Below are 14,867 nucleotides of genomic sequence, written 5' to 3' on the forward strand. Positions count from 1 at the left end.
CCACAAGCCCCGCGATATATTAACCTCTCGCGAGCAAATAGACGCCATGCCAGTCGCTCCGAAGCACGTGAGCATTTTTCGCTGGCTCTCCGCATAAGCCTATAATAAATTACTCTAACGGAAGCTGTGCATTTACTATAGTACTGGATTCCTCGGGTCCTCCCCTCCCTCTCCCGGGGTGGAAGTGAGAGTTGCTTACAGAAAATATTGTTAAAATCTGGTTTTATACTGGACTCCTTGGCAGGTTTTGAATAAACATACACAAATTTATGGAGGGTTAATATAGTAGATAAATAAAAGGATTTACAGTATGCAGAGAATAACATGACTTGAGGAATCAGAGAGGAGCTGAGGGAAGTCTGGGGGCGGAGGGAGGGTTCTTTGGGAAGGGAGGGAAGAAAGGGGGGAAATAATAACGATGAATTGTATTGATAATATGTTATGTTGAAATTGTTAATAATTTTTTTATAAAAAATCTGGTTTTATATAGTGGGAGGGTGTATATATTTTACTGCAGGTGGGACTGGGCGGTAGCTCTTCCCTCCCTCTGAGCAAAAGGTAGTAGCTCTTTCTAACAGGCGTTCAGCTTCGCACGGGAAGGAAATGCAGAGAAAGTGAGACGAGCCTTGGCAAAGCCGTAGGAAGCGAGGCTGCTGCTTGCTTACGATGGATCTCTCAGAATTTAAGATGGAAGGAGGTGGTGCGAAGGCAGATGGTGGTTGCTGCAACCTGAGGGATGCTTTGTATAGGAGAGTTTGGGCTAAAAAAAAATTCCAACCAGCCTTAACCTAACTGGCAATTATTGTCACTGCAGGGCTGCCGTAAGCCCCCTTTTCCTAGCCGCCTTCGATATACGGACTTTAAAAAGTTTCAGAAGTGAGTACCAGTGGCAGGTTCAAATCCCCACTCGGGCCATGACGTTTTCTTGGGCCAGTCACGGCGTCTCTTCGCCTAAACTACCTCGCTGGGCTGCTGGGAAGATAAATATCTCGACATCATTGGGAATAAATATGGGATGAAAAGCCAAATATTTTAAAAGCCAACATTTCCTTTCCACACGAGTAAGACCGGAGTTCGAAAAAGCAGCGGTTTATTTGTTGCTCCTTATTTCTTCATTACGAGGGTGCTGGGTGGGTACGGAAAAAAACCGAGAAGTTAGCGCTCCAGACAGCGTGCTGCACTACTCTTGTTTTCTGTCTCTACGGCTCAGGCACACGGCAGGGCGGAACGCCTTCCCTCCCTCACGTCACAGCGATATGGCCTCAGACCAGCAAGCCGCGCACGCGCAAGAGCTTCCGGATTCCATTGAGGGTGACGCCATTTCGCGGCTGCGGAAGTTCCTAGGCTCCGCGCGGGGGCGGATGGGAAGGTCGTGGGTACTGTTGCTTCCGGCTTAGAAACTGGAAGGTGATTTTCCTCCTTCCTTCCTTCCTTCTCCCCCCCTCAAACCCCCCACCGCGTCCCGGTTTCTGCGGTGCTCGCCGCCAAGCTCGGAGCCCCGCCCCCTCCGCTGGTCGCCCTGTAGTAGTGGGAGGCGGGGCTATGGAGACGGAGTATTACGGTGGGGAACCGTCAGGTACAGTCGGAGGAGCGGGGAGGTTGTGCTCAGCTTGCCTTAAGTGGATGAAAGACTGAGTGGCAGGGGGATAGGGGGCCGGGGAATGGGCGCCCACGGGGGCAAGCAGGGTGCTGGTCGGGGACTCAGCAAGGCGATGCTACTCTGCTCTCAGTCACCCCTTTTTGTCGTGCCTTTTCATGATAAAAACTCGCGTGTGTATGTGCACACGCAGCATAGCCCGTGACCCGTACAGCACGTAGCCTAACGGCCCTTAACTTCCATGCAGTATATTTGTGTTTTGCTCATAGCTGAATCCCTATCGTCTCCTCACAGTCTTGCACCCATAGACCTGGTGCTGATAAATGCGCTCACAAATATTTCGGCTGCCTGCATCTGATTTGGATTGCATTTTAGTGGAATTTCTGTTTCCAAGTTACATACATGACCCTCCAAATTGAACCAAACAGGAGGAAGCCAAGATCACCTTTAGACCTGGACCGTTTCTTTTAGTTGTGTGAAACTTAGGCTGGGTAGGCTGAGAGAGCAAAAAGTACTTGTTTCAGCCTGCTAGCAGTGGGCAAAAAAACACATTCAGTTGGTTTCCACAGTGCTTGATCCATGTGCACTTTGTTAACCATGCATCTTTCTGGATGATCTGGTTGGTCTTCAGCTCACTATCTCCAGTTAGTTGGTATAGTGTATGGGTTCCACAAAATGATTCTGTAAGCCATAAGTTGCTCCCTGCAGAAACTGAAGGCTCTTAGCAATTTCTCCTGTCTTCGACTTGCATCCTTGTTTTACAGCGATACCGAAAATTGATTTGTGCTTAGGCACAGCTAGCAGAATACAAAATGCGTAAGTCTTTAATGAAGTACAAAGAGCATCCTTTCATATATATATGGTTTGCCACATATTGATTGAGTCCTAGCCTCTGTGTTTTAAAGGAATATGTGCATCACATATGATCAGAGGTCTTGTTTATTTTTATTAGAGCACTTATACCCAAGCACAAAATGTAGACTGAATCAGCCCTCAGATGCTGAAACCCAGAGCGATCCTTGATATTTCAGAAAATGGGAATGTGCTTCCCTAGACAAGTTCTTTTAAAGCAAAGTTTATTTCTATAGTCTAAAACAGGCATAGGCAAACTTGGCCCTTCAGATGTTTTGGGACTACATCTCCCATCATCCCTAGCTAACAGGACCAGTGGTCTGGGATTATGGGAATTGTAGTCTCAAAAAAACATCTGGAGGGCTGAGTTTGCCTATGCCTGGTCTAAAACAAGTGTGTTAGATGATATTGAAACATATTTGGAGACAGTGTGGTTATATCATGAAAAGCTAAGACTGTCAGCGGCTGCTAACTAGGATGGATGTGTTGTGCCTCCGCTATTGGAGAGTGTGTGACTGAATACCAGTTACTGGGAATTACAAGTAGAATATGTGCTGTTACACTTAGGTGCTGCTTGTGGGTTTCCAAGAGACATCCGTTTGGCCACTGTGAGAAAAGCATGTTGGATTAGGCGGACCTTTGGCCTAATCCAGCAGGGCTTTTAGGTTTGGGACTTCTTTTCTGAAAGCAGTCACCACTTGTTGATTTTGCTTTGAGTCTTTTTAATTCTGTATTCATCTTTTTTAAAAAAAATGTCTGCAATAGGAAGGTTAATCAGTCATGTCTTATGCTGTTTGCCACCTTAAAAGCTAAGAGTATGGTGAATATAAAAATAATAGTAGCAGCCTCTAAGATTGTCCAATTTGTTGCTAGCTTCATAGAGACTTTTTGGCTTCATACTGACCACATTGATGTCACCTGATGTTAGCTTTTTTGTATTTGAACAATACCTCACAAATTGTGACATTGTTTGCAAGTATTTAAAATTTTTGTTAAGCTTCATTCTGATCTAAAAATAAGTATCATGTTACAGATGATGGTGGAGCAACACCAGTGCAGGATGAACGTGATTCAGGATCGGACATGGAAGAGAACGGAAATGAACAGCACTCTGGATCAGAGAATGGAAGCATAGGACAACATTCAGAGGTAGTTGTGAAAGAGTTTCAAGAAATCCTGGTTCTTATGCATAGGAAAAAAACATTTCTTAATAAATATAACTTACTAAATAGTTGCTGATATTTGAAACAGCCCTAAATACATTGGGTGGTATCCAGCTTTCTCATCCTGTCAGTGCAAGGAAGGATTGCTACTTGTGCAACGGGAATTCCTTCCCCTCTGTGCTCCCTCTTCCATTCTCAAATCTGCTCCAGAGGTTGGAAGAATCCCCAGAACAGATGGAGGAGAATGGTGGGGAGAAGTCCTGTTGTGCAAGTGTAAATCCTTGCAGTGAGGGATGGTTACTTATCACTATTTAATACTTTGCTTTGGTAGGAAACAAAGGACACCACTTTTTTTTGCAAGTGTTCACAGCTTTTCCCAATAAAATTATCAAGAAAATGAAATACATAATAAATTTTAAAAAACAACCTGACAATTTTGCACAAATCCCTGAAATGCATTTATTTGCCTCGTACCATGTAATGTAGTGATGCTTCTAATACATTTTTTAAAATGGTCATTAACACAGGTATTGTAAAATATAAAAAGAAATTGGTTTGTCGGAAGATAAGCCAGATTGAAAAACAGACGTGTGAACTGTTTCCATCACCTTAAAAATGTTTTTCATAGTTACATTCAAGCTTTTTTTTTCAGCTTTAATTTGCCTTTTTGTGGCTTTCCTGGAATTACTTGTTTTTTCCAGAATGAACTTAGTGATGGAGAAGATGACAGACAAACTACAGAACACCCCATGACAGACTCTGAAAACGAAGATATTCCAAGGCAGAAACATAGTGATTCCGAAAACGAGGATGCTCCAAATGATAATGCCAGTGACTCAGAAAATGAAGGGACTCATAGAGGTAAAGACAGTGATTCTGATAATGAGGATCGCCCAGTTCACCATGCCAGTGACTCTGAGAATGAAGATGCTGTAAATAACCAGGCCAGTGATTCTGAGACTGAGGAGCCTCCTAAAGGCCATGGTAGTGATTCTGAAAATGAGGAGCCCCAGAAGCCCTTGGCCAGTGATTCTGAAAATGAGGAACCCCAGAAGCCCTTGGCCAGTGATTCTGAAAATGAAGAATCACACAAAGATCATACGAGTGACCTAGAAAATGAGGAGCCACAGAAACGTCCAACCAGCGACTCAGAAAATGAAGAGCATCAAAAATCTCATGATAGTGATTCAGAGAATGAAGTAGCTCCAAAACCTCTTGCCAGTGACTCTGAAAATGAGGAGCCAAAGGTTCAGCCCAGTGACTCTGAAACTGAAGATATCACCAGAAACAAACCAGAAATAGAGACCGGTGATAGCAACAAAGAACATAAAGAGGAGGAGGAGGAGGAAACAGAGAATGGTGCTCAGCTTTCAGACAATGAGCAACTAGGAAAAAGGCTTCAGGACTCTGACAGCGAGGAAGAAGACAGTCCTAAAAAACAGAAGCTAGTAGACAGTGATGAGGAAGAAGGGAAAGAAGAGGAAAAATTGACAAAGAGGAAAGCTGCTGTCCTCTCTGATAGTGAGGATGATGAAAAAACACGTAAGGAAATACTAATTTTAGACCCCTTGATTATTCAGTACTGATTGAATCCCTAAAGAATGCATGAGTGGACTTTGTTGAAAAGGTGGTGCTTGTTCTCTGATGGCTCATTCACACCTGCAGTCGCCACTTGCATCATTGGTCCTCCCAGTGATGAATATGCATATGTGAAATAGCTTAAGGATGGCTGGCTGAGTTTATTTCTAGTCCATGCCACTTGGTGTATGTCTTAGTTCCTGAGTTCATTCTCTCCCATTTATATTGCAGTTAATTTGCCCTAAAATATATATTATAAAACGTTGCTAAATTTTACACCGTGATCCGAAGTCTGCCTTTAAAATATGTTTTTTATTTAAAAAGTTAATTTAAAAACCCAGCAAGGACAGTACAAAATACACAATTCACAATGTGCCTTTGAACAAAATGCTTCTGGGACATGATGACATGCTACCCTCTCAGGGACATTGCGTGCGGAAAATAGATGAGTGCCCCCATGGACCTGTACAGTTTCCCTGAAATGGATTTCATGTCATGTCCCTTTTAGAGACACTGCAACAGAAGTGATATTCTAGCCTTGGCAGGATTTTGGATTAGATTATCTTTGAAGTCCCTTCAAACTGGACTTCTGATAATGATATTCATACTAAATCAGACAAATATATGGGGGAAATGAGTGGGACTATATACTACGTGTGCTGTAACATTTACATTAGCCCAAAGTCATAGCAATAAATTGCAAAATGATTAAAAAAGGGAAGGAAAGAAGCTGATACCAGAAACAGCAATTTTCGCAAAATATCCAGAAGTAAGTAATATGTGTCTATTTACATTAGAACTTAATTTGGAGGACTTTCCCAAAATAATTAATCTGTGTCAGTTTACCAAGCAGACCTTGATCCAGTTTTGGCACCTGAAGCTTCCACCTTTTCTTTTTACCTAATTGGATCAAGAACTGAGAGTGGGAATTGCTTCCCAGGCTGGTGCAGCAAAGAGGTTCAGAATCAGGCCTACTACAGTCACATGACAGGAACAGCGCTGGCTCAGCACCCACTGGGACCATGTGCTGGATCTGCATCTGAACAGCCCCATTTCACGAGCTTTTGCTGTCTATTGCCCTTTGTGGGGACAGATTGGGGCTCCTCATCAGCAGGGATGAACAGAGGGACACCTCTGCCCCATGCAAACCCCCTCTAGTACAGTGAATCAGAGGTTTGGTTTGCTGTGCTAGTCTAGCAGGGACAAGAAAGGGAGGGAGGCACCAAAATAGTGTGTGCAAGTTTTCCTTGGTGTTTGATTCTGGCAATATTTTAAGAGCTGTGAATGATTGTGCCTTCATCCAGGAAACTGTATATTAGGTTATTGATTCCATGTTATTGGTGGTACATGGGTCATAAGATAGGCTCTCTGAAGTGTAATTGGAAGCTGATTGAGTCCAAAACCAAGTTCTAGAGGAAACAGATAATTGCTTTATAAAATTATTGTGACTGCTAAGTAAGAGATTTGCAGTACATCTATGATGGTATGTTTAGCCACAGGCTTATTATATGATGATGATGATTTTTTCCAAAGCTGAGGTTGTTGACTACTAACAACGTCTTTGAATGATAAGTGAAGGAGACTTTCCCCTCTGCAAGTGTTGACTGTTTTTGGCTCAGTTGTTGATGCACTTCTTACTTTGTCCACCTATGTTAGCAGCTGTAAAAAAAAGCCGCATAATCTCAGATGGTGAAGAATCTGATAGTGATGCTGCATCAGAGAAATACGAGAAGCAAAAGAAACCTCTAGAATCCGATAGCGAGGATGAGGGTGACAAGGCTGATGATGGAAAGAAGAAAGAAGAGAAGGATCTTTTTGGGAGTGACAGTGAGTCAGGAAACGAGCAAGAGTAAGTGTCAAGTAACAGAGTGGTACACTTGGGGCAGCAGTGGATGGGACATGGATGTTACATGGAACAAAGTTGATAAACTGGGTGGGGAAGAGGAATGCAGTTGCTGGAGTTCTCAGTTCTGTTAGAATTGAAGTGAACAAGGCTATAGGGAATTAATAAGAAAAACAAATAGCATATTTGGAAGAGGAATGCAGTTGCTGGAGTTCTCAGTTCTGTTAGAATTGAAGTGAACAAGGAATTAATAAGAAAAACAAATAGCATATTTTTCTTGCAGAAACCTTATTGCAGATATATTTGGAGAATCTGGAGATGAAGAAGAGGAAGAATTTACAGTAAGTATGTTGATAAGATGTTTTTTCCCTTGTCTTTCCCATACTCCCACCTTTTTTAAGGCTTCCTTGTCTATATCCATTTAGTAGACCTTGTATTCTATTGTTACTGAATTAAATTTCACCACTTCATCAGCTCTACTATGTGTTGGATGCAGTGTAGACATCCTTGGAAAGGGCAGCCTGGATTAAATCGTAATAGGAATTTTGAGAACTATTAAAAGGCTTATATGTGCGTTGTGGCAGAGCTGTATTTGGATGCATTGACTTGTATTGTCTTTGTAACTAAAGGGATTTAACCAGGAGGATTTGGAGGAAGAGAAAGGAGAAAGGAAAGGAGCAGCTGACGATTCAGACTCTGATGACAATATAAAAAGAGGAAAGCAGTAAGTGTTTATTATGATTGTTACAAGAAACCAGATTTTATTTGTATACATATTTGCCTTAAAATATTTATATATTTTTTGTATTTTACTACATTTATATCCTGCCATTCCACTAGGAAGCTTGAGAACATACATTGTCCCCCACGCCTGCACCCCATATTATTCTCAAAGTAGCCTTCTATACTGGATTAGACACAGAGATTTCAACACCACTTGTAGGCTGTTGCTTTGAAATGTCTTCACATAAAGCTTCAAAGAAGAGACTGCATTAGGATAAGGAGCAGCTCTCATTCTTATCAGAGTTTGGATGTTCGGCTTCCCAAAAAACTTTCAAAAACCGGAACACTCAATTCCGGCTTTCGATCGTTCAGGAGCTGAAACATATGAGCACCAAGGCGTTCGACAACCAAGGTACGACGGTAATGCCTACAAGCAAGATAAAGTGCTTGTGTCGATTCTGTTTTAATTGACTGAAGTGACTTTGGCACGTACACTCATAAGGCTACAGGGTGGCTAGTTCCAATCTGACTTCATGGAAACTTTCTGCATTACAGCATGGACTTCATGTCAGATTTTGACATGATGTTACAACGGAAAAAGAGCATGAGTGGCAAACGGCGGCGCAACCGTGATGGTGGGACATTCATTAGCGATGCTGACGATGTAGTCAGCGCTATGATTGTAAAGATGAATGAAGCAGCAGAGGTACGTTCCTTGCATTCAAGGCACAATTCACTCAAAAGAAACTCTAGGTTATGGGAAGCAATTTCTTTTGCAGGAGTGGCAATGAACAATTTGAGCTGAATGTTTTTAAATGCTGAATTTTTCATCTGCAAATACTGAAAGCACTTCTTATGTACAAAGCATAATAATGCTGCTTGCAGAGCATTGTCCGCATCTCACAGTCACAGCGGCAGAGAGGCAGGTGGAGGCAATGGCAACACAGCAGCCAACTGACAGAAATGCCCTCATTCAGTGCAGAAATAGCCCGTGTAAGAGTGGGATGATTAGGTGATGGCAGCGGGAGCAGCTAATTGGTGGAAGCACATCAGTGTTGCACAAATATTCCATACAAATTACAGGTGGATAAGACTGGGAATGGTAGCAAGAAATGGGGATTTTGAGCATTAGAGAGGTAATAGCTGTCTGACAACAAGCTAACCTCATCACAAAGTTGAAGAATAGATCTAGGGCATAGGAGGAGACTGCAGTAGCAAGGCACTATCCAGAACAGAAGCTGAGTAGCCAGCACCCTGCAAGCTAGTAATTAATAGACACCTTTCCCCCACCCCAAGATGCAGCAGGAGGGCAGTGAAGTTGTGCACACAATTGTTATGCGCTATGTCTTACACAAATTCAGATACGTTGTCTTTCTGTTGTGAAACCTGACACTTCTGTGATGAAACAACTGCAGTGAAATAAAGTGTCTGGACTGTGCATTGTAACCAAACAATCATACTGTTTTCAAGACTCAGATATGACGTGTATAACCTCTAAGATTTTATTTAAGGCCATGGCACCAGGCAGACAAAAGGGCCAGCAAATTTTATACAAATGAAATTACTTCCTCGGTTTGCTTCTTCCTAGTTATTCTGCTAGAGGAGAATAATCAGGCTGCTTTACCAGTCTTCTGAACTGGGATTTTGAGTGTTCTGCTTTTTTTCTGCTATTTTTTAATTACATCTATAACTTCCTGCAGGAGGATAGGCAGCTGAATACACAGAAGAAACCAGCACTAAAAAAGTTAACTTTGCTGCCAATTGTTGTTATGCACCTTAAAAAGTGAGTAAAAGCTCATCTAAATTATGTTTCCACATGATGGGAAAGAGGGAACTGGATGTGTTTCTAGGGCTACTATTTCCATGTTAAATTGTCTCTTGTATTGGTTTTAGAACAGGAATGTTTGTGTGGTTGATGAATTGCCAAAAGATATTCCCATTCCTGCTTCTGATAGATTTCAATTTGAATTTCTAGGCAGGACCTGAAAGAAACTTTCATTGACAGTGGTGTGATGTCAGCCATCAAAGAGTGGCTTTCACCACTACCAGACCGGAGTCTACCAGCACTGAAAATTCGTGAGGAGCTTCTGAAGATTCTGCAAGAGGTTAGTTTCTAATACCTAGCTTGTAGAATCAGCATTACTGATTCAGTTCTATGCCTTTGTGACAAGTTTCTGAGAGAGGATAGATGAATAGTCCCATATGAGGAAGGTATTTGTACATATCAGGAAGATGAATGGTACGGCAACAATAGCATCCAAGTGTCCACAGACCTGTTTTCTAAAACCAGTTTTAAAATGAAGCTGCTCTAAAAGGTATAAAACAAATGTTTCATGAAAACAGTTAAGAAGGAACAGAGAAAGCTGAAGCTCCTGCCAACGTAGGACTCCCTAATATTGAAATATTCCCAGTAGATTGAAATTCTCAAGTTTACCTGGGAAACTTGTCCCACTCTTTCTTACTATTTAAAAAAACAGTTTGCAGGTATTTAAGTCCACTTTGCTGAAATGTTTGCATCCTATGTACAGAATGCAGTCTTCAATTCTCAAGGTTTAGTAGGTGATGGTTTCCTGTGTGTGTATGTCTTCAGTTGCCTAGTGTAAGCCAAGAGACCTTAAAGCACAGTGGGATTGGACGAGCAGTGATGTATCTCTACAAACACCCTAAGGAGTCACGACCCAACAAAGACATGGCAGGGAAGCTAATTAGTAAGTAAACATCGGCTTTCATGAGATGCAGTGCACAGCCGTCTCATACTTCAACATTTGCAGTTCACAGCCAGCATGCCCCCCTCCCTGTTAAGTGTGTATGTGCTACAAAAACCTTCAACCTTATACAAGATTGTCTATGGTGCTAGATGAAGTTTACATTAATTTTTCAAAGCTTGTATATCTCCTAGATTCCTTATCTTTCATTTCTTCATTAATAGTATATTGCAGTTAGGGGAGATAGGTATGACTTTAATGTAACTTTTGTCCTAACTAAATTAGACTTAAGCCAAATTAAGTACAAGGGGCTTGACAGCAACAAGTGTTAAAAATGTATATATTCTTGTCTGTTCCAGTGTCAATCATTTTTGCTGATAGTGTCATATCTTTAAATATGGTATGAGGAACCTTTGGCCCCCAAACTCAGTCACAGCCATAATAGTCAGGGGTCAGACACGATGAGAGCTGTAGTCCATCTGGAGGGCCACAAGTTCCCCATACCTGTTTAAATGCTAACTTAAAGTTCCTGTTTCTTCAGGCTACATTTTAGACTGTTAATTTGAACTAACATCTTAAGTATATTGATGAACAGGGTGGATGTTAAACTGCAGATACTGTGCATACTTCCCCCCCCCCTCCAAATTTAGCCACAGTCATTAGGTCTAGAAACACTGCTTGAAAACAGAAACCAGAATTCTGGAGTTTGTAGGCTAAACAAAGATAGAGAAGCCATTCACCCACCCTGTATATCTTAAATGGGCTCAGTATCTGTGTTAAATAGGCAAAATTGCCTGTTCGATAGTAGGAGCTTCTAGCAGGTGCAGTATATATGTGTAGTGCTGCTGTCTGTACATTCACTTTTTATTTTAAAAACAACAGATGAGTGGTCTCGGCCTATTTTTGGTCTAACATCAAACTACAAGGGTATGACCAGAGAAGAAAGGGAACAGAGGGATCTGGAGCAGATGCCACAGCGAAGGCGGTTGAGCAGGTATCTTGAGGAATATTCTGCACTGCTAACTTTATAGCATAGGCTGATTTTCTTTCACACTCTGGACTCCATTCCCAGGAGTGTCTGGCATCTTAGCTGGTCGAGAGTCTTGCTTTTATTAGTATTCCGTTTATTTTTACTGAATTTTATGAATACCTAATCGTTTATAAATACTTACTAAATTATCTCTGTTTGTGTGAGAGAAATGGTGATGGTGATTGTGATGATAATAATTCTCCCGCAAAACAAAATCTCTTTTGTCTTTACAGCTCTGGTGGTCAAACACCCCGCAGGGACTTGGAGAAAGTATTAACAGGGGAGGAAAAGTAAGTCTTTTCTTTTTTTGCCATTTTAGTATCTCTAGAGAAGCTTTGTGCTTTATGTTGGGTGGAGCAGGGAGATGAGTAGAGAATAATTTGAGAGAAGAGATGCTAATAGCAATCTTATGTTACTTAGCAACATCTCTTGTCTTATTTCTTCAGAGCTCTAAGGCCTGGCGATCCAGGATTTTGTGCTCGTGCAAGAGTTCCAATGCCCTCCAACAAGGATTATGTGGTCAGACCCAAGTGGAATGTGGAAATGGAATCTTCTAGGGTAAGTGATTGAAAAGAAAGGAAATAAGTTTCTTCTGCAACATTGTGCCCAGACCAGTTCTAGTTTAGATATTATGGAAATCAGTTGAGCCTATCCTCACTGTTGCTTTCCATTCATATATATTGCATATGCCTTAAGTCACTATCCTGTCCAAAGACACTACATAAAAATCTATCCAAAATAGTTTAGTGTCTCAAAATACCATTGGAAAGAGTTGAACATTCATTGTTCCTGGTAGTAAGAACCAGCAGTTCTATATTGATTTGGTTATGTGTAGTCTTGGACCCAGTAGTGAGAAACAATCTTCCTCAATACAATCCTTTACTTCAACCCACAATATTTTTCTGCACTACTTTCCCCCCTAATAGCCTGAGGATTATGAAGTCAGTAGGTTTCCATCCTCCAGTATTTTACAACATGGCACTGGGTAAAGTCCATGTTGTTTATTTGCAAACTTAGACAAAGGAAGAGAGCAGTTGTTTAAATGTATTGAAATTTTCTATTCTTATTAATTGTTAGTCCTTTGACTGAGATGTTGTTTCTAGCCCGGGACTGTTAAGAAAGGTATTAGTCGGTTGGAAAAACACAAGAGGAAGTTTGCTGAACAGAAACGACTCAGCAAAGTACATCGAGCTGTCAAATTCAGCATTGAAGGCAACAGGATGCCCTTATAGCCCTGTAATTCTGCTTACCCCAGGTCTGAGAGGTATCCAGAAAGGATGTTTGAACAATGCATGTGCTTTAGCTGTTGCCGGTGTGCACTGTCAGACAAAGCAGCATGTCTCCACTAACTATAGCCTAGGAAACTTTATCCTTCTGGCACTGTGATTCACAGAGCAAGTCAGGAAAAACAGCTTTAATGTGCTAATTTAAGTTTCCACAACTGCATGATCTACTAAAATAGGGAAATCATGTCGTCAAAGATCATAAGCCCCCCTCCAGCAAAAAAAATTGAGCAAGCATTAAAAAATTACTCAAAGGGTACAAAGTCCCATCACATTTTAAAGCATGACTAATCTTCCCTAGGGATACCTAAGATAATTTCAATACAGTTCTCTAGTGAACTGGTGATGAGTTTGTCTCCGCAAGTTGAAGCATGAATATCTAATTTAAGTGTGCATATAGTACAATTAGACTACTTTGGGATATGAAGATGACAAATTGTGTAAACTTGCATTGCTGTTTTAATGCACGTAGATAGGAGAAACATGAAGTGTACTTGCTGACTTTCAGAGTCCATATAATAAATGGGGAAAGCTGATCAACTAGTTTTCATTAGTTAAATTTGAAAGTGACTGTGGTCAGCTATCAACTTTCTGTTTCATAAGCTTATTAGCAACAGTGAATGGGAAATTGCAAATGCAGTGGGCAGTATCCAACTAACTAGTTGTATTTCAAACCAGGGCATCAGATAATTTTCTGATGCAAACTGAAAATTACACTTCAGTATTTTCTAGGAAATCCTGATCACTGACATCGTGACATTGGACAGAATACTGTCTATTACTACCTGCAAGACATTATTGCCTATAAGATAAGAGAAGAACCGTAAAGTGTGTAGCATTCTGAAATATGCTACAGAAATAATCAAACTTTAATATTTGGAGAGAAATGTTTAGAGAGATGGATGCCATAGCAATAATGATAGATGGTTATTTTTAGATTTTGTAAGCCATTTTGAGAAATACTTTTTTGGAGGGCAAAAGTTATATATATATGTTTGTATAAATAAATAACAGATGGCATAAAATGGGAGAGTTGCTGAGTTCACATTGTAATCATTGCTTTTAAAAAAATGGATGCTGGGGCTCAACCTTTCCTGGTTGTCCTAAACATGGAAGTATATTTCTTTCAGGTATGTTCAAGCATGGGTAGGCAAACTAAGGCCCAGGGGCCAGATCCAGCCCAATCGCCTTCTAAATCCAGCCCGCGGACGGTCCAGGAATCAGCGTGTTTTTACAAGAGTAGAATGTGTCCTTTTATTTAAAATGCATCTCTGGGTTATTTGTGGGGCATAGGAATTCATTCCCCCCCCCAAAAAAAAATAGTTCAGCCCCCCACAAGGTCTGAGGGACAGTGGACCAGCCCCCTGCTGAAAGTTTGCTGACTCCTGGGTTAATGGGTAGTTACAGGGGCTGACGGTAGTTATAGTTCAAAACATCTGGAGGGCACCAGGTTGGCAGAGCCTGGAATAGAGAGTGCATATCCCTGTTACAGTCTTGGTTTGAAAATATGCTGTTGGAATCTCCTGTGGCTTTATCAGCTTCTGTATAGAAGGACTGCAGTTGCTGGACGAGTTTGGTGTGCATGTTTTGTCCTCTTTGAAAAAAGCAAATCTGGAATTCCTGCCTCTTCGTAAAAGTAAGCCTAAGTTTTCTTTTAAGTTCCAGGCAAGCTCCAAGAAAGGGGTCAGCCGCTTGGACAAACAGATGCGGAAGTTCACAGACATCAGGAAAAAAAGCAGAACGTCCCATGCTGTGAAAATCAGCATTGAGGGCAATAAAATGCCATTGTGACTCCATCCAGGAAGGATATTTTCTGAATTCTGCTGTGAGAAGTGCACCTACAGACTCTTGGAAAGATGTCTACATTTTTTAAAACGAACTCTGGGTGTGTTTTTTAAGTGTATCTTCAGATTGTTGGTTCAGATGGTAATAATACATGTTGGCGGAGGGTTGTGAACCCTGGATGTTGTTCATTATGATTGTATTTAACCTGGTCTCTCGTGTCCTTTGTACAGATGAAAGCTTGTATTGCTACAGACCTCAGACATTAAAATCTTTCTGATGTGTGGGGCTGTGTGGTGCTTGGTGCAATG

At 41.3% G+C, this 14,867-nt stretch overlaps 1 protein-coding gene across 8 annotated transcripts; it reads left to right on the forward strand.

The window, feature by feature from the left end:
• Positions 1-1,251: 1,251 nt before the first annotated feature.
• Positions 1,252-14,840, forward strand: IWS1 (interacts with SUPT6H, CTD assembly factor 1). Of its 8 annotated transcripts, none has more exons than XM_079976855.1 (15): positions 1,332-1,407; positions 2,362-2,413; positions 3,483-3,598; positions 4,314-5,154; positions 6,847-7,039; positions 7,317-7,374; positions 7,663-7,757; positions 8,312-8,462; positions 9,457-9,539; positions 9,732-9,861; positions 10,347-10,464; positions 11,344-11,455; positions 11,725-11,781; positions 11,938-12,049; positions 14,434-14,840. In XM_079976855.1, exons 2-15 carry the CDS (start codon positions 2,410-2,412, stop codon positions 14,563-14,565), a joined length of 2,202 nt encoding a protein of 733 aa, XP_079832981.1. In that variant the 5' UTR covers positions 1,332-1,407; positions 2,362-2,409; the 3' UTR covers positions 14,566-14,840. The 8 variants fall into 8 exon arrangements, with proteins under 8 accessions (XP_079832982.1, XP_079832981.1, XP_079832980.1 ...); XM_079976854.1 differs by lacking the exon at positions 1,332-1,407 and adding an exon at positions 1,414-1,576; XM_079976851.1 differs by lacking the exons at positions 1,332-1,407; positions 2,362-2,413 and adding exons at positions 1,414-1,576; positions 12,595-12,746 and having other exon boundaries at positions 14,434-14,573.
• The last annotated feature ends 27 nt before the right edge of the window (positions 14,841-14,867 follow it).

Source organism: Podarcis cretensis (assembly GCF_951804945.1).
Source record: "Podarcis cretensis genome assembly, chromosome: 5".
Lineage (NCBI taxonomy): Eukaryota > Metazoa > Chordata > Lepidosauria > Squamata > Lacertidae > Podarcis > Podarcis cretensis.

Bases quoted from the DNA above. Each gene is read 5' to 3' on its own strand.
- IWS1 (XM_079976849.1), top strand. From the start codon at position 1,543: ATGGAGACGGAGTATTACGGTGGGGAACCGTCAG. The intron at 3,599-4,313 runs GTAGTTGTGAAA...TGTTTTTTCCAG, and splicing joins GCATAGGACAACATTCAGAG to AATGAACTTAGTGATGGAGA. The intron at 12,050-14,433 runs GTAAGTGATTGA...TTTTCTTTTAAG, and splicing joins TGGAAATGGAATCTTCTAGG to TTCCAGGCAAGCTCCAAGAA.